The sequence below is a fragment of the Camelus bactrianus genome, chromosome X (genome assembly GCF_048773025.1).
Source record: "Camelus bactrianus isolate YW-2024 breed Bactrian camel chromosome X, ASM4877302v1, whole genome shotgun sequence".
NCBI classification, from domain to species: Eukaryota; Metazoa; Chordata; class Mammalia; order Artiodactyla; family Camelidae; genus Camelus; species Camelus bactrianus.
In genome coordinates, this window is record NC_133575.1 from 83833406 (window position 1) to 83852996 (window position 19591).

Sequence of the window (19591 nt, forward strand, 5' to 3'; positions counted from 1 at the left end):
TTTTCTTCTAATAATTTGAAAAGTTGGTTTTGGAGTTTTGGCTTTAAAAGGTATATATGGGAGAGTAGGAATCTACCTTTTATTGACCCTTCTAGATTTTTGGTCTTTCAAGTCATCTTTTTGCTCCATACCCAACATACAACCTGCTTTTGATAGATTGAAAAAGACATATTACCTACAAAAAGGTAGAGTCTATGCAGCAAGGACTCCTAACTTTGAAAAATGATTGAATTCAGATACCAACTGTATGTGAATGATTAGTAATTCTCCAGCAAAACAACTGCCTCAGTAGTGAGTATGGAAAGGAGGACAAGATACAGTTCCCTAACTGCAGCAACAGCCTGACATGAGATAATGAGAAGATAAAATTGAAAGTGTGGTTCTTCCTTGACTTACTTATTTTTGACCAAGCAGCTTTCAGGAGAGTGGTGTTCTGGAAAGTCCTTCTGCTCTGTTGACCAAAATCTAGCATCATTTCCAGTACAGAGCTTCCAATACAGAAAGCCAGGCCAGGCTGCCCAGCTTCCAGTCTGCTCTCAGGGATCCCAAGGATTGGCCTGATTCCCTCTTGGTAGCAGTTGAGCTGCCAGACAGCTCAGCCTTATATTAGGACATCTTTGTACCTAAGGAAGGTAAAGTTGCAGTGTCCCATGTAGCCCATCTCTTCTCCTTTGATCCCTTTGCTTTCAACTTGGATCCTATTAAAGCATTGATCCTTTGGGAAGGCCTAGCACTGAGCTGTCATCAGACACATACACCTGCGTATAATGAACAGCAATGGGCACAGACATGATGGGGCTAAAGGAGTTTGGTAGCGTCCTTGGCTTCTCTCACTGTGGAGCTTGTTGGAGTCACTGAGAGTTCTCTGGCTGACTTGATCCCTTCTTCTCTCTTTGAACAGGGTCATCCTGGACAGCCAGGACCCAGAGGCCCACCTGGCCTGGATGGCTGTAATGGAACTCAAGGTGCCGTTGGATTTCCAGGCCCTGATGGCTATCCTGGGCTTCTCGGACCACCCGTACGCTGCCAGATCTTTGTACCTTATTGCAAACGGCTTTACTTGCCTCCAAGTGTGCCCTTTCTTCTGCTTCTCTGGAGATCTCATTAAGTATCTGAGGGCAGTGGGGGTGGGCAACCACTGCAGCCCCTGGTCCAGTGCAGGAGTCCTGTGCTGGTGGCTAAAGAAGAATACCAATTGCAGGGGAGTATACACATGCTACACTACTTAGGGTTTTTTTTTTTTTAAGTTTAAGGTTTTTTTTTTAGAGTTGACAAGATTATTAAAAGACTGTGGTAAATTTTAGAGCAAAGTACACATTTGGGCTATTTGACATTTCCCCACATTAGGTGATACTGGGAAATGCAGTACTTGGAAAGCTCACATGAGATTATGGAAGTGCTAATATTGACTCAAACGACTTGGCAAGCTTGGTCTCTACTAGTGATTCTTCACCAGCAGCGATTTTGTCCCCTCTTACCAGGGGACATTTGACGGTTATTATTGGTCATCATAACTGGGGGTGTACTACTGGTACAGGACAGCTCCCTCTCACCGCAACATCAAAGAGTCATCTGTCCCAAAGTGTCACTAGTGAGAAAGAGTTGAGAAATCCTACTCTACACGGACATAGTCTCCCCTACATCATAACCTTTGGTTCTGGGATCAATAAGGCATTTATTGGTTTTGGGGCCATCACTTTTATTTCATACCATTCATCCAGATGGGGCTCATATATTTGGATCTGAACACTTTATTAGATACCATGCCTTTACAAGTCTGCTTTTACAAGTAACTGGAAAGAGAAATACAACACATTCCAAGCCCATTCTCGACCTCATTTGAAATATCTAAGCTAATAAGGATACTAATGTGATATATTTAGCTAGAAATCACACTACCTATCAGACAGATTCCATAGCTACGTGAATTAATTAGCGTTTCACGGGAAGAGCAGCGTCATTGCCTTCAGTGACCAAGTTGTGGGTGTGAGAAGGTGAGACACTCAGCCAAAGCACACACCCCAAATTGGAATAAAGGACCTTAATAAAGGACCAAACCAGTATGCAGCAGGGAGTTGGAGAGAAAGATGTATTATCAACATAGTATGAGCTGTTTGAGTAGCAAAGGCCTCCAAGCACTGCCATGGCAACAGGGGAGGAGAACTCACATCTGTGTTAAAACAATGGAAATCCAACAAAGTGAGGAGTCACTGCCCCCAAGAGGGAGAAAAGAAATCTTGAGGTAAGAAACAGCCCCTGACAGCCAGAGAACCAGGGTAAAACCTAATCCTGTCCCTAAACCTCCCCTGAAGCCTAAGTAGGAACTTGGGTGTGTATTTTACTAGGTTGAACCTTACTAACCCTGGTGAATACTGAACGGATATTCTTTGAAGCTTCTTTGATGAAAGTGGTGGCCACAGGAATAAGGGGAACTAGAAAGTGTTTAGGAAAGAAACTGGTTTGTGCTTCTGGGACCACATTGTACTTTTAGTATACTAATGGACCTTCAACTCCAGGAATCCATCATTCAGTCACCGCTTCAGTCCTCAAAGCATAGCCCTACCCACAGCACTAACGTTAACTTCCCCTTCGGTGTAGGGACATTGATTTTCCCCAGGAGGACAACATCTGGCAGATATTAGCTGACATCTGCCACTGAAACATAAAAAAGTCTGACTGATAGACGAGTTGACTGTACTTTGAACTGTTTTCCAGGTTAACAGTGAGACACACCAGCCTCTTAGACAGTTGTTGAAGCCAAAGCTGTAAAGTCGAAGCACAGGATGGAGATGGCTATCTCTTAGACCAGAGGGTCTGCAAACTGGCCCACGTGACCCTGTCCTGTGGCTTGTTTGCACATTTTCAAAAGACTATGAAGAAAAACAGAAGAATATGGGACAGAGCCCAGATAGGACCCACAAAGCCTTTATTGTTTACCATCTAGCTCTTTATAGAAAAAGTCCCTAACCTCTGCCCTAGACAAAGTCCCTGTCAGTGACTTACACCTGTGAAATATGGAGCAGCTGAGCTAGGCTTATGATTGACATGTGGATTATATAAGGATGTTCAGATTGGTACTCTGAATAAATGGGGATGTTCACATTGGTACTCAGAATGAGAGTCTCCTACTTTCTAATTCCTTCACAGACTTCTGACTTGGGGGCCAGGACAGCAGGCATACAGCTTTGAGACCCAGCACCTGTTCAGGGGGTGGACTTTGCCTTTCCCCCTTAGCACAGCTAACTCTACCCAAGAATAAGCCACATAGTTTCAGGCTCTTGCTTTTCCATCCTCTCTCTGATCAGATCATACCATTAACAGTACTTTGTGTGTGTGTGTGTGCATGCTTGCACACGTGCCTTTCTTCACAAGTTTTTCTTATTTTATTCAGGGGCTTCCTGGACAAAAAGGCTCTAAAGGTGAACCTGTCCTTGCCCAAGGTAGTTTCAAAGGAATGAAGGTAAGAGCCTCTAAGGCAGACAGCTGAGTAGGCTAAAAGCTGAGTTCCCTGGGATTGAGCCCCACATCCAATGAAAATATTTCCAGAACTAGCATCTGTGTCTCTATTTAAGGAGCACAGCAAGCTGGATTTAAATAGGATCCGGAGCTTTTTGTGGTGGAAACATTGACAGAAATGTTTGCAACCATACTGTCAAAGAGATTTTCTTTGTAGGATCTACACCAAAAATAGGAGACACATCAGCAAACAAACAGTTTGCGTGGGTATCATTTTCCTTGACAAGCCAAGACATTTCCTGGAGGCAGATACCTTTTGTCTACTCCAGAATCCTTGATGTCTGCATACCTTGGTTCAAAGCCATGTATGTCTCTGCCCATCTTGGCGTGGTCACCAGCCCAGGATCCTGGTGCTGCCCTTTTCTGTACCTACACACCAGCCTGTCACCCTAGCTGGGCCCCTGGCTGTCTGCAAAAATTGTCCATCAACTCTGCAGCTGGCTGGAAACTTTCATCTCTTCCTAGAATTGACAAGAACCTTCTGTATTCTTGTGGCTGTACTCTTGGTGTTTGCTGGCTGGTATCCTGTCTCGGCTTGTCAAGGAAACTCTGGTGCCAAATGATTGACCCTAATCCCTTGCAGAGTGGGAAGGGAGCCCATCTTCTCCCTGGGAGCAGATGGGAATCCATGTGTCCAGCATCTGAGGGGAAGATGCATCTAAGCTCACTCAGCTGAGGATGAAGACTTTCTGTCTTCTATCCACACACAGAGCCAGAAACATTGGAAATCACTTTGGAAGGCAGTGATGGGGTGGGCATTGGGTAGTGGGTAGCTGAGAACTGAAGAAGGTACAGATTTTGGTTTCTTGACTATAGAAGCCATAGCAGAAGATGGAATGTTCGACTTGGGAATGACCTCATGGTGGTTAGATTCATGTTGCTCATCTTACAGATAGAAAACCCGAGGTAGACTGAGGCTATATGACTTGCTCAGGCACAAGCCCATTTACCAAAGAGCTAAAACCCAGGCAGTGCTCTTCCCATGTGGCAGAGCACTGATTTTTGAATGTAAGCCAAGTGAGGTAAGACTAGCAGGTGTCACAATATGGCCATTGTTGTAGCAAACATTGATTAAATGGTTTTGCCAAAAATCAGAGAGACCCTGGACCCAGTGGAACACAGCAATTTCCACAAGATGGTTATATTACAGATTCATACGGTGGCTGAAGATGCTGCAAAGTAATTAAAACGTAATCAGAGACTATATGCTCTGTTGATTCTCCCTTGAAGTGTCTGATTTGCATTGTATACATATGGGCACAGATTCTCTAGGGATGAAGGCACATGGGAAGGTAGCTTTGCTTTCCTCCAAAAAGAGCAGAGAAATCACCAGCCCGCAGAAGCAGTTTCTAATTGATAAGTTCCTAACAAAGGTGAAAATTAATTAATCCAAGTAAAAGATAAAATCTTGTTCAACCAAGTCTATCATGTTTTTGTTCTAGAGTCTAGATTTTTCTTAGGAGAAAAAAAAAGGTAAATGGTTGAATATGTCCAATTCATGCATTATTTAAAACATAAGACCTTGACAGAGGAGGCCCACCCTTCAGCAACGTGTTTTTATGCCCGTGAATCTTAGGTCAGTTATCTGTGAAATACCATAAGCTTAATGTATTCATCTCTTCAGTGTCCTGCCTTTATCTATTTCTCAGGGGGATCCTGGGCTGCCGGGCCTGGATGGAATTACTGTAAGTTGTTACTTACGTGTTGAGCTCTCACTGTTTGTTTAGTCAACATTACCGATGATCCCTTTTCATTCCTCTCTATGGTGTTTGAGGGGCTTTGTAGACCTGCTCAAGGACAATCCAGACAGTTGACATAGAACAGCTCACACTATTGACATTTTCCAAATGAGAAAGTATTGAGAGGATGGACTGTCCGCCCCCGGTGGCACAGTACGCAGGCTTTCAGACCTCTTAGCCGGGGACCTACGTACTCCCTGGGATGTATTAAGAAAGAATTTTGCCTTTCGTTCAGCAAGCACTTATTTACTAAAGGTTTTCTGTGTGTTCAGAGTGCTGTGGGTAAAACAAAAGAAGTAAAACGCTCTTCTTTAAAAGGTATTCCATATAGAAATGCCTTTTAGGGATTCAGTAATAGTGAGTCTATGAAAGACCATGAGTTGTATTAATAAGAGCTTTCTTTTTCCTTGAGTTTCCACCTTGTCGTCACTTTCCTTCAACGTGGCTCAAGAGAAGTGCCTTCTTTCTTCCTCTTTTCCTGTATCAGGCTTCCTTCCTTTCTGCTCTCATTCCAGAACAGAAAATGAGGTCCATCAGCTAAGTGCTACGAATAATTCCAGAGACAGTGCAGATATGGTCTCTGCACACACAGACAGCTGCTTTCCCGCCACCGTCTGCCCTGCGATGTGAAACATTAGTAGGAATGTGGCATAAGGATTCCACAATAGCTTTGAGAAAGAGATGCTATCTACCTAAGGATACATCATGAGAGACTTTCTAAGATAGAGGAGGTAGCCTCTGAGAAGTGTAGGTGATGTTTGGGCTGGCTGGCAATTGAAGGAAGCTTCCTCAATGGAGAGCAGTCCATTGAGAAAATGTGGACAATAAACAAAATGTATGCAAGCACATGTAAACAAAGATACGGGTCCTCAAGGCAGGGCATACAGATCTCCTAGAGCTAATTCATGTTGGCTTAGATAGTGTGTTAACTAAATTTGCAGAATAACAGCCAGTGTGTTTGCTGCATAACTTCTCTTGGAGATTCATTTCCTTATCCACAAAGGTACACTGTTTGTATACATATATGGGCAGAATAAATAAACCGCTGAGATTTGTGGAGGGAGGGTTTGTGGCTGAATAAGAGATTTGTGATCAGTAAGGAGACCGCCGGTTATTAGTTATTGTCAGAGCAATGTTCTACTATCATATATTCCTGGGGAACCTTTGAGCCCCTACTCTCTTTTCCTCCTGAGTCTCAACTGCACTCAGCCTCTCCATCCCTTACCTGAGCATGTATCACCTTATTACCGCTCCCCAGTTGTAACTGAGCCATGCATTTCCCCCTACCATCTTTGTCTTCAGGTGTCGTTGTCTTGCTTTGAATATTGTCATCATTCAGGTCAAAATATTTTCTAGTTTCCCTTCTGATTTTTTTCTTTGACCCATGGAGATTTATGGTGTTTAATTTCCAAACATTTGGCAACTCTCCAGATCTCTATGTTATCGATTTCTAGCTTGATTTTATTACCGTGAGAGTGCGCACTCTGTAGGATTTCAGTGCTTTTAAATTGGTTGAGGTTTGCTTTATGGCCCAACATATGGAACTATCTTGGTGAACGTCCCATATGCACTTGAAGAGAAGATGTAATCAGCTGGTTTGGGGTATACTGATCTCAAAAATATCCATTTGGTTAAGGTAGTTGATAATGTGGTTTGGATCTTCTTTGTCCTCACTGATTTTTTGGTCTAGTTGTTCTATGCATTACTAAGGGAGGAAAGGTAGACTCTCCAACGAGAATTGTGGATTTATCTATTTCTCCTTACACTTCCATCAATCTTTGCGTCATGTATTTTGAAGCCCTGCTATTAGGTCTATACCCATCTAAGACTGTTATGTCGTCTTGATGAATTGACCTATTTTATCGTTACAAAATGTCTCCTCTTTATCTCTAGCAATATTCTTTGTCTTGAAGTCAACTTTATCTGATATTAATGTAACTGTTTTTTACATAACTCTAATATGAACATTTTCAAATATAAAGCAAAGTTGAACGAATTTTTCAGTAAACACTTGTACCATGAGTATTTGACTATACTTGCTTTATCACACTTCCATCCATCTAGCCATCCATCAATCCATCTTATCTTTGATGCATTTCAAAGTTAATTGCAGACAATAGTACTCCAATCCTTAAATGTTAGTGCCTGCCTATCATTAGCTAAACTTCAAAATTTGTTTATAGTTTCTTTTTATATGAAATGGACATATAATGAAAAATACAAATCTTAAATGGGCATTTGCTGAGTTTTGACAAATGCACACTCCTGTATAACTCTACTCCCTCTTAACGTGTAGAACATTTCTGTCGCCTCAGAAAGTTCCCTCCTGCTCCTTCTCAGTCAATCCCTGCCCTCACCCCACATGAAAAGCAATCACTGTTCTGATTTTTTCCATTGTAGAGAAGTTTTTCCTATCCTAGAACTTGCTGTAATGGGAATAATATAATATGTAGCCTCTAGGGTCTGGCTTCTTTCACTTACAACAGTGCTTTTGAGATTCATCCTCATTGTTTCATATACCAATAGTGTGTTACTTTTTATTGTTGAGTATTTATTTCACTCTGTGGATGTATCAGTTTTTTTATCAATCCTTACATCAATGGACACCTGGGACATTTCCAATTTTTTACTATTAGGAATAAAGTTGCTATGAACATTCTTGTGCAATTCTTGTGGATATATTTTTCCTGAGAAACTGTCTTACTTTTTTGACCATGGTAAAAACTTGCCTTTCTAGGGCCCACAGGGAGCACCCGGATCTCCAGGGGCTGTAGGACCCATGGGACCACCAGGATTGCAAGTAAGACCAACCTAAATCTACCATGTGATCACAGTATTAACAGGAATGCCGCGGATTAAATGTAAGCCTGTGTCAATTAGGCCCTCCTAGTGGAGAAAGGCAACTTCCATTTTTGGAGGTTAAAGTGAAGCCTGCTCTTGGAAGGAGCTATTTGTTGTCTTCATTTATGAGTCTTTCTGACCATCCACTCTGTATCTCCAGAGCCTCCTAGTTCATTCAGCTCAACCTGAAGTATGGCCCAAGGATGGCTAATCTATTGTCACCTTCTACTCCCCTCACCCACAACAGACATTGCTAATCAGTCATACCATCACCACCATCACACACCGTGAGCACAGAAGCAGCTTCAAAATCCTTCTCAACACTTCACCTTGGAGAGCTCTGCCTACTTACCTACCTATGTATCTTTCTGATACCAAACCTATTTACCATCACTGGTATAGGAAGACCATAGCTAGGCATCTTGTGGTTCTGGGAAAGCCCTGGTCCCAGATAGTTCTCTCTCCAGTGTGTGAAATCCCACTGCTGATTACTTTGGTTTGGTTTCAACAAAAGTCATCATTTAAAAATTTATAGCTTATTGGTGAGAATAATGACACATGAAGTCTTCACTACCTTAGCATGAATGTGGTCATCAGGTCAGTCTGGGAGAAGTCAAAGGAAATAAAAAAGGAACCCTGAGAGAAGGACTTAGAATCTGTTACACCAAAGCCAGGCCACACCAAGGGGGTGCGGGACTCAGCCCCAGTGACTCTCAACAGGCCTAGGTTATTTGGGGCTGAAATTAACAAGTGCTAACTCTTTCTTTTCATTTTTAATCTAGGGTCCTCCAGGGCCCCCTGGTTTCCCTGGTCCTGAGGTAAGTATAGTTCGTTGTGGGGCATCTGGCCTCCTACCACTAGTACTCTAGTTTCCCCAGAGGTACTGTGGTTTGGTTAAACATACTTTCTGGTTAAAAAAAAAAAAAGACTTCATTCCAATTTCAGTTCCTGGAACTTGTTTAGTAATTGATTTTGGTTTTTTTCCCCTCCCTGCACCCCTGTGCCCCAGGGGAATATGGGGTTAGGTTTCCAAGGAGAGAAAGGAGTCAAGGTAAATAGATTTTGAAACATACAATCTGCATTCTACATGCTCCAAGAAATGTCTCTAGCTGAACACACGTGCCTGCTTGTGTAAGGGGATTTGGATCTTTGCCTTGGGAAATGAGCGTTTCTCACCTGCCATGTATCCTGTGGTGGGACCCTTGAGGGCTGCATGTGCACATGCCACACGTAGGCTACTGTGGTCTTTTTCCATCAAAATAGTGTAGTCTTCCTGCTTCCTACCTTTGAAGTGCACGTGCCTTACAAACATACTATCTTGAAATATATTCCCTCTTCCTTCTACTTGTGTGTTTCCCTGGTGTTTTGTATTATATCATGTCACCTCTTTCCTTGTCTCTGCTTCTCTTCTCCCCATCCTTCCTCCTCCGCCCGCTTCTCCTCCTTTCTCTATCTCCTCTGTCCCTCCTCTTTAACCTCTCACCATTCCCTTTTGTTTCCCTTCCCTCATTCTCCTATTTCCCTCTGTACTACCTGGATAGTGATTTAAGAGCCTCAAGGGAGACTGGGAGCTTGCCCTCCCCATGCTTCATGGCTGCCTCTTATAGATTGCGGTGCCCTCAAGGAGCAAATCCAGTCTCCAATGTTCCAACCCAGACTTCACTGCCTCTGCTTGTGCTCTTGGCCAAGATTGGACCAATTAGAGTCTGTTCACTGTTGCCGAGAGGGAGCCATTCACCTTGCTCGAACCCCTTTTTTGCTCTCTTCTAAATACCCTTTCATGCATGACCATGGCAACCATGAACCTGCAGTTTCCTTTCATCTGTCTTGCTTCCTCCCTCTGTGGTGCTGGTACAAAATGCATTTGGTCAGACTTATCATTCTTTTCACCCTTTGGGACTGATAGTTTCATGTCCTCATTGACGCAAGGGTGAGGGTGAAGAGACTAAAGTCACGGACAGTTTTATTTGTGTATTACATCCAGAGGATAAGCCTACCCTCTGGAGAAGTAGTCTGCATAATGTCTGCTTTGCCTAACGTTTCCTTTCATCTTACAGGGGGATGTTGGCCTGCCTGGCCCTGCAGGACCCCCACCATCTACTGGGGAACTGGAATTTATGGGATTTCCCAAAGGGAAGAAAGGATCCAAGGTAGTGAACATTTAAGAACAAGAAAAGTTAATAAGCCTTTTCCTATCAATACCAGAGTTCAACTCTAATAACCAGACTATACTGGTAGGATAGAGAGTTTGGGGTAATGGATTTTTGTTTGGAAGTGAGGGTAAAGCTTCTTTGTCTTGTCCCTTGTAAAAAGCTTTATAAAAAGTCAGTTTTTTGGTGTATGAATATGAGTGTGCTTGGGTTTCTGAGTACTCGTTTAAGTCTATTTTCTGTGTTTCAGTTTTGCAGATTCAATTATCAAGATGCTGAATAACTTAAACGTTAAATAGTTGGGTTTTTTCCTCCTAACTACCAACTCTCTTAGTACCTATGGTGTCCCCAAAGCACTGTGAAAGAACAATAGGATAGAAATGGTTGCTTTTGAATTATCATTTTAACAAAATTATTTACTCTCAAAACTTGACCCTGCAAATAAGGTACGCTGTCACCAAGTGGCAGTAGATACCCTGATTCACCTGAGCTGAACTACCAAGGCTGAAGCTACAGACCTGTTTAACCAAGATATTTTATCATCTGCATTTTGATGTGAGTGAGAGTATACATAGTTGTATTTGAATGGCTGTATGCTATTAAGATGTGCAGATATCTTCCATGAACCTGAATTCCCAACCTTCCTGGGGTTCCCTTAAGTTTTGTGATCCTGTGCCCCTGGTCAAGAGACCCAGGGAGGGGAAGGTGTCTAGTCCCATTTCTTTAGTTTTGTCTTTCTGGAAGCAACAGCACCAGGCCCTCTCCAGGTCTACAGGAAGTAATCATTGATTGGGGAACAATTTTGGAGCATATGAAAGATTGCCTGCCTCCCTAATCATCCCCAAACCTCAGAGAGCCCTTCCATGGTACCTAGAGGTAATTTACCATATCATGGAGAGACAGATTAGAATGTTATGTGGCCCTATCTAAACAGTAATTGTTACTCTTTTCCCAAAACCATTAATGTCTTTGTAGCCAGTTATTTGCTAGAGGAAATCATACTGAACAACTTCTTCCACTAGAAAGAAAATGGATGATCTTCTTTTCTGTCTCCCAATTCACCTGGGCATTTGAGATTCTGTTTTAGATAGTTTTTGCTCCCTGCCATGGACATTGGTTCTTTCCACACTACAAAGGGCTCCCTGAACTAAGACATCCTGGTATAGTTACTAGCTAGGAAGCATGGGCAATCTGCACCAGCATCTGCTGTCCCAATTGTGATATACTATGGTTCCCCACAGCCCAGCCCAAGTAAGTCAAGGGAGCCGTGTCTATGTTCACTGCTTCCTGCTGCTACTCACTAAGCTTTGGTTGATTTTCTAGGGTGAACCAGGGCTTCCAGGTTTCCCAGGAATAAACGGTCCTCCAGGTCTCCCGGTAAGTCTCCCTATTTGGTCAACATGTATTCAAGGATCTGATGGGACAAAAGCTATACCAACACAAAGCTAACAGGGAGACCTCTTCCTGTGGTTATTGTTGAGAATTTCACCAGCTCCATTACTAGAAAGCATTTAAGAAAATGTTCTGGTTTCTCAAACTGATGAGGATATTAGATTGCTGATGAGACTATATATCTTTGAGGTTATTATCTCAAGCTCTGGAGTTAAAACAGACCTAGGCTTGCCTTCTGATTTCACCAGTTTCTAGCTATGTGACCTTGGACACGTCTCTTAACTTTTCTGAGCCTCAGTCTCTTAACCTAGAAAAAAGGGATGATAATAGGGTGGTTATGAGGATTAAATGAGATGAGATGCATGAAAAGGACTTAGTACGTGCCTGGTACTTATCAATTGTTCAGTGAATTGTAGTGTTTATGACCCTACCTTCACTTTCCTATATGCCCTTGTATCTTAGATTCTTTCACCCAACAAACACCTTTTGAGGGTCCCTAGGTGCCAGGCCTTCTGCTGGACTCTGAGGCTGTGGCAGTAAATAACAGTCCCTGTCCTTGAGGAAAGTACATTCCAATGGGGGAGTGAGGGAGGAGCGAGAATAAACAAGTCAATAAATGAATCAAGAACAAGTCCATAGAGTGGTCAGTGATACATAGAAAATTTTTAAAAAAGGGTATAAGTGATGGAGTGTGGATGGGGAATGGGATGGGCTACCTTGAACAGAGTGATGACGAAGGGCCTCTCTGAGGATGTGTGTTTGAGGAAGCAAGTCACATGAAGATCAGAAAGAGTGTTTCTGGCCAAGGGAATCACAAGTGCCAAGACCCTGAGGCTGGAACAAGCTCAGGGCTTTAGAGGAACAGGAAGAAGGTGAATGGTGGAAAAGAGTGAGCAAGGCTGACCACCCGGCAGAGAGGCCAGAGCCAGATCATGGAGCCCTTTGTAAGTCAAATGTGGCTTTATGTTAAATGTAATAGGAGGCCATTGGAAGGCCCAGGCTTGTATTTTTAAGAAGATCACTCTGGCAGTAGGTGGAGGAGGGTAGTGGAGATTGGGGGAGGGGAGGCAGCAAGCAGAGGCTACTGCAAGAATCCGGGTGAGAAATGGGAGTGGCTCTGGTGATAGCAATGGAAATGGAGAGATGTGCACAGATTCAAAATATAAAATGGTAAAACTTTTTGTTATGGAACATTTCAAACATATACAAAGTGGCGAGAGTGGCATAATGATGCCAGTGGGTACCCATCACCTAGCCTCCATAATGACCAACTCATGGCTACTCTGAAGCCAAGAACAGATGTATTATGAATACCTCAGGATTTCTAAGAGATACAGACTCTTTTAAAAATGTGGTGCTGATTTCATCATCACTAATTGTCAATAATGACTTAATATTAGTTAACACATCAGAATTCAGATTTATGATTGTCTCATAAATATAATTTTTAATAAGTGTCTTGTTTTGAATCAGAATCCAAACGAGGTCCACCCATTTCATTTGGTTGATAGACCTCTTAAACCACAAGATGTGTTGTGAAGGAGCTGAGGAGATTTCCATGGACTGGGTTTAGGGGTCAGGAGGGAAATGGCTAAATCAGAAATGACGAGGCCTGCCAGTGCTTGCTGGTTAAGTAGGGATAGATGACTGCGGTTGTTCCCTGCACTTCTTTGAAACACTTTGCGTCTCTCTGGATGGCCAGGAAACAGAGCTAACAGAAGCAGTGGCTCAGATTGCTTCCATGATGTTCCCTATGACTCCATGGAAACACAGGGGCGCAGAGAATCATCTGTTCAATGGTCTTGAATTTTTTTTCCGTTTTTTTCTTTTCAATGGCCATTTTTTTTAACATTTTTTTATTGAGTTATAGTAATTTTACAATTTTGTGTCAAATTCCAGTGTAGAGTACAATTTTTCAGTTGTACATGAGCATATATATATATGTATATATTCATTGTCACATTTTTTTTTCGCTGTGAGCTACCACAAGATCTTGTATATATTTCCCTGTGCTATACAGTATAATCTTGTTTATCTATTCCACATTTTGAAATCCCAGTCTGTCCCTTCCCACCCCCCACCCCCTTGGCAACCACAAGTTTGTATTCTATGTCTATGAGTGTTTCTGTATTGTATTTCTTTTTTTTTTCTTTAGATTCCACATATGAGTGATCTCATATGGTATTTTTCTTTCTCTTTCTGGCTTACTTCACTTAGAATGACATTCTCCAGGAACATCCATGTTGTTGCTGCAAATGGCGTTATGTTGTCGGTTTTTATGCAATGGCCTTGATTTTAATCAGCTCAGTGTCTAATGAATCAGAAAGGAAAAGAATCCTGATGATGGAGACAGGACACTGGGACTTCAAACCAGTCCCAGCTCTGGGACTTCGCCAAGTCTCTGAACCTCTCTGTATATCTGGAACATGGCACTGGTCATATCTACCATTTTGAGGCCCAACTTGCAATGTATATCAAGTTTCTTTATGAAGTAGAAGCTGTGCTGTCCAATATGATAACCACTAGCTAGCCACATATGGCTACCGAGCCATTGAAAGGTGGCTGTTCTGAAATGAGATGTGCTGTATTAAAATACATACCAGCTTTTAAAAATGAGATGTGAGAAAAATAATCAAAAATAGCTCGTTAACAATTTTTACTTCAGTGTTGAAACGACAATATTTGATATATTTGGTTAAACAGAACGTCAGTAACTGAATCTCACCTATTTATTTTACTTTTTGAATGAGGCTATTAGAAAATGTAAAATAACATAGTAGCTCACATTATATTTCTATCGGACAGCCCAGATACAGAGTACTTTGCAAGTGGGTTGGGGAATAAGGTCGGCACCTTTCTTTGTGAGCATTTCACGTAGATTCTCATCATCTCAGTCATCCCTGTGACATCAGCAAGGTGGGCGGGGCTTCTATGCCTGCAGTGATGAGGAAACCATGACCCAGATGGGTGGAAGAGGCTTGCCCAGAGTCACACAGCAAGTTGTTAGCAGAGCTGAGACTGAAATTCAGTTTTCTTGAATGCTAGCTAATTCCAGGCTTTTTCCTCGTACCATACTGCCCCCTACAGTGTAGTTAGTTCTTGTCCCGGCCCTGGTAGATTGTAAGATCTCCTCTGTCCTTTGCAGTTTTACTGGCTCCTGCTCCCTGCCTCCCTCCCTTGCTCCCATTTCCTTCCCCGTTGTACCTCAGAGGATTGCCCCTCCTGCAGTTTCAACCCGTTCCCTTCTGCCCTGTAAAAGACAGACTCACTGACAGCAATGCACAGTGATAAATTGCAGTCCCATTTCAAGCTCAGCATTTCAAGTGTTTCACAGTGCAGGCTGAAAAATAGAAACCTCAGTTGACAGTAAAGATATCCAAGCTGGAAAATACCTTCCTTTATATATGACAGAGTATTTTCAGAGAGTGGGAATCAAGAAACCAGTGTTCTCATCCCACTTTGGCATGGATTCCATGGGCAGCCCTGGCCAAATCGTGTAACTCCTTTACTCCTAACATCTCTATCTGCTTAATGGGCACATTCATAGATACCTTCTGTGCCTTCTGCCAGAAAAATTGTAAGGAGAGAGGTGGCAACCTGTTTTGAGATACTCTGTGCTTTTCAGCAGAAACACATTTCTTAAATCCAAATCCTTCATATCGGCTTTTTATTATGCACACTCACTGAGGAAACAAGGCAGTGCCCAGGGTGGAAATCTCTAGGGAATCCAAAATGTTCCCTTCGACCATTTGTTTTCTTTCCATCCTAGCCCAGATCTTTGCAGGAGCTGCTGACAACTTGCCTGAGTTAGGCCTCGCCTTTGTTGACTTGCCCCCTCCACAGTGACCAAGCAGCCCTCCTTTTCTGGCTCTGCCCCACCTTCACACATGGTCCCAGTGGCACACTCACACGTAGGCCACACGTACTCCCATGGAGACTGTCACAGGGAGTCATGTACCTCTGTGCCCGCCAAGGCGCCAGCACACATAGGGTAAGGCGACATGGCAGATGAGGAGAGAGAGAAGAGAAGAAAATGGCGAATCCTAAGGTCCCTATTGAGTGGATCTGAGGCAACTCCTGGGCAGGCGGGAGTTCTTCAGCTGAGCACCAGACTTTCCAGGCACTTCAGGTAGGTCCTGCAGAGGAGGAGGAGCCCCATCTTGACAGGGGCCCCTGGCACCCTGAGGGCCGAGAGCAGCGGTGTGACGCGGTCAGAGTCCACAAGGAGACTGACTTTCCTAACCTCTCAAGTCACCCTCGCAGTGCCAAGCAGAACCCATTCCTGCAGTTTAGCTTCCAAAATAGGACCACAAAATATGATCATTCCCCGCCCCTCCCCCATGGCCTCTGCCCCCTTTCAGGCTTCAGCCTCCCTCCTGCCTTCCTGCCCTTGTTGTGCAGGTGGGGCTTGCCCCTCTCCAGCGCCCTCACTGGGGCCCCAGGGAGCCTGCTTCGGGCCAGGGAGGAGCTGGAGCCAAGGGTGACGGCACTGGCAGCCTGCCTCTCAGGCCAGCAGGCCCCTGAGGACCCGGGGCCCAGGTCTCTTTGACTCCGCAGTGGGGCCTGACACGCCCTGGTTGCAGCCTAGGGTTTGCAGCCTGCCTTTTTCTCGCACCACCCTCCTCACTCGGCCTCAGTGACAACATCACCCCCGGACCCTGACCCTTGGCCACCTGACTGAGGAGTTTTTGCAGAGCCACTAATATCCTGGAACTAAAAATACCAGGAGACCAGGGCCATAGAGAAGCAGGCCTATAAACAGCTAAGCTAGCACCCTCATGAGGCCCTGGGGGAGAAAGGGTGTGGGAGCAGTGGGTGCAGGTCAGCTCATGACAAGGACTGACTGTGACAGGGCCGGGGACCGGGACATCTTGCTAGAAAAGCTTGTTCAGCAGGGCCTCGTGCGGGGCCTTCCTGCGCCGGGAGACAGGCAGAGCCTACAGCCCAATATCTTGGCAAGTCATTTATGTTTTATTGGCTTTAACCCACACACACAAGTTACTTTTTAAAATTCTTTTCCTTTCTAAACTTTGGGTGTATTTCTTTCTTTTTGTTCACCTTGTAGCTCAAGCTCTCAGACCCTCTTTCTGAGAAAGCGAGAGTCCAGAAGCTCTGTCTGCTTTCTGGAGAAGGAGGACAAGGCCCCCTTGTCTTTCCAACTGTGGACAACATAGGTGGCGGTTGTGAAATTGTTCCTGAACATTCTTTCCTTCATCCTTTGCAATAGTTTTTTTCTCTGGGTCATTATTCTGTTTAATTCAACAAGTATGTATTAGACTACCTTGTATGTGTTCAGCCTGCAGTAACACGCCTTGGAGGAGACAGAAGTGAGTGTGATACGCACCTTCTGCTTACAAACTTTCATCCATAACCCATCCTTGTGCTTGAAGAGTTTGGGGCAGCAGGGGCTTCGATGCGCAGACCAGGGAAGGCTGCATGGAGTGTTTAACTTCAGACACCAACAGACACCGGGATAGCATGCCATGGTTTCCAACTTGAGCTGTAGGACTTCAAGATTTCAAATAAGTTGGCATTCGGTTTAACCCACAAGCCTTTCAAATAGAAATCCTATTCAGCATGAGGTCTGAGCTGTTTGACTCCTAAATGGAGACATAGAAAAGACAACAGGCAAGTAGGAACCAAAGCCTGCTTTGAATTGGACCCTTCACAGATATACACTGCCCCCGCCCCTAATGAAAAAACAACAAAACAACCCACATTAGAAAAAAAAAAAAAAAAAAAAAAACCTTGGGCCTAGAAAGCTAAGGGCTATTCAGTTAACTTTCAGTACCCGTGGAAATGCTCTGAGGATGTAAGAGGAAGAAAAAACTACAAATGCGATTGGAGGAGGGCTTTCCCAGCCAGCTGAGCCAGGTCACATCAAGAGGACAACAGGAGATGTGCTCTAACATTTAGTGTCTTTCCCAAGCTTACGTTTGAGAAAACTTCACTGCCTCCTTTACTCTCACAATAGGCCTAAATGCTATTTGCCAAAATCTATGCTCCTGGAAAGTCCAGTTTTAAACAAAATAACAAGACGACCCCAATTAAGTTTATTATGAAAGACTTGATCCACTTTGGTAATGAACCCTTCTGTATCTAAGGGGCCCAGAATGTGCTTGCCCTGGACCTGGAAGGGAGGAAGCTCTCCCCTTCACTCAGTTTTTTGGATTTCCGCTTGTCCCTAGAGAATTCCTGAGTCATGGCTGTGGCTGCAAGCCTTGACCTCCTGTGAGCAGGGCAAGAGGGTTTGGCGACCACCTCACAGTCCCTTTCGGAGTGCTCCTAGGGTTCACAGTGTTCTAGGCCACACCGAGACAGAGGTACTCCTTCCCACTGAAGAGGGTGTTGCAGTCATCATGTCGCCAAAGGGTAAAAGCCCTTCTAGTATCAACCCCCAAGTTTTAACACAATTCTCCATTTGCGGTTCAAAGAATCAAGCTCTTAAATTGTGGGAGGCAGCCTGTTCCCGTGGAAAGGGCCCTGGAATGGAAATCTGAAGCTCTGACTCTCTCACTGACTCTCTAATCCATACGAGATGCGTGGCCCTCCTGAGTGTTAGTCTCCCCATGTGTAAAAGTCAGTGAGGTTAGCTATGTCATCATTTCCGTGCCGGTAGTTCAGATTTCTATAAATTCTCATAGTAGTATTTTGGGGAGACTTGACTCCTAGAAACAAAAAGAAACCTTGATTGAATGGTTCAGATTGTATCCAAGTCCTCTGTGCTTCTCAGGTGGTGACAAGACACTCAGCATGTTAAGCCTCCCCAGTAGGATAGTGGAGCTGGTTGCAAATTACCGCCTTGCTTTGGATGGAGCCAGGAGACCTACGAGGAAATGGATGTCGTAACTTGTGGTTCCTTTTTTTTCCTTTAGGGATTTGGAATTGCTGGAGAAAAAGGAGAAAAGGGAATCCCTGGCTTGCCAGGACCTAGGGTATGAACCTGGAAGGCTGTTTGCCTGCGTCTGTCAGGTCACCTGGTCCATCTTTCCTGTTTGCTTCATTATGTTATGTAACTTGATGGCCACCTAAGCTTCTCTTGTTTCTCTTTCTCAGTGCTTGGGCAGGCCCCTGAGACCTCCTCCTCTCTGCTTTGCCCTATTCCCTTGACTTAGTGGCTCCCTTGAATAAGGACTGATATACCCCCCACACCAGGTGGCTCCTCTGCCTATTTACTCTCCTTGTTCTCATGTATAATTACCTTCTGGACTAAAGAATGATGTGAGTGTTGTCTTACTTTCATTCCATTCTATCCTGAGGGAATGTGGTCAGGTGGGCAGTAGGGTAGGGGAAGTTTGCAGGAATGGAAGAAAGAGACCCAATTGCAACTTTTATAGGACAGAAACAAGCCCAGGAAGTTCTAGAACATAGTGAGCAATGTTTGGCATCAACAGTTTTTAATAATAATCTCACTTCAAGTGAAGAAATAACTGTTAGCCTCTCTGAGTCCTAGCCTCAGGCCCTTAGGTCTTAGGCGGTAAGCAATTGGCCAATCTTATTCTTAAAGAAGCAACATTTCAGAGAACTGTGTCTTTAGCTGGGTCTTGAAATTTGTTAAGACTCTTTTGAGGATTCAGCAATGTTCCATTACCCTGCCACTTCTTTCTCTACCTTCCTCTGCTCCCTTGTCTTGAAAACACATAATCACCAACAAAGAATGCATTGGGGGTGAGAGACAAGAGGCCCTCCCACAATCTATTTAAAAATCTCATGACTTGGAACTAATGCAGACTAAGTATAATACCACCCAGCCCTTCTACCAAATTCCACCTAGTACTTAAAATGTTTCCATTTATTTGGCTCTTTAAAAATTCCCTGTGTGGCTATTCAGCCTGATGGATTAGTGCTTAGAAAGAAATCGTTAAGCCAAGTCTAGGAACATTCTCTTACCTGATTTTGGGAAATGCTAAATCCTGAACTCAGTTGGATAGCTTTGTTATATGAGTCCAGTGG

At 43.8% G+C, this 19591-nt stretch overlaps 1 protein-coding gene across 2 annotated transcripts in view; it reads left to right on the forward strand.

Moving 5' to 3' along the window:
* COL4A6 (collagen type IV alpha 6 chain) overlaps nt 1-19591 on the forward strand; it is a 264443-nt gene that overhangs the window by 208621 nt on the left and 36231 nt on the right. For both annotated transcript variants that reach the window (XM_010946102.3, XM_074359539.1), the window contains exons 6-14: nt 902-1018; nt 3392-3460; nt 5166-5201; nt 7993-8055; nt 8879-8914; nt 9106-9147; nt 10154-10246; nt 11570-11623; nt 18514-18573. In XM_010946102.3, the coding sequence (XP_010944404.2) occupies nt 902-1018; nt 3392-3460; nt 5166-5201; nt 7993-8055; nt 8879-8914; nt 9106-9147; nt 10154-10246; nt 11570-11623; nt 18514-18573 (570 nt within the window). The remainder of the gene's footprint in view (nt 1-901; nt 1019-3391; nt 3461-5165; nt 5202-7992; nt 8056-8878; nt 8915-9105; nt 9148-10153; nt 10247-11569; nt 11624-18513; nt 18574-19591) is intronic.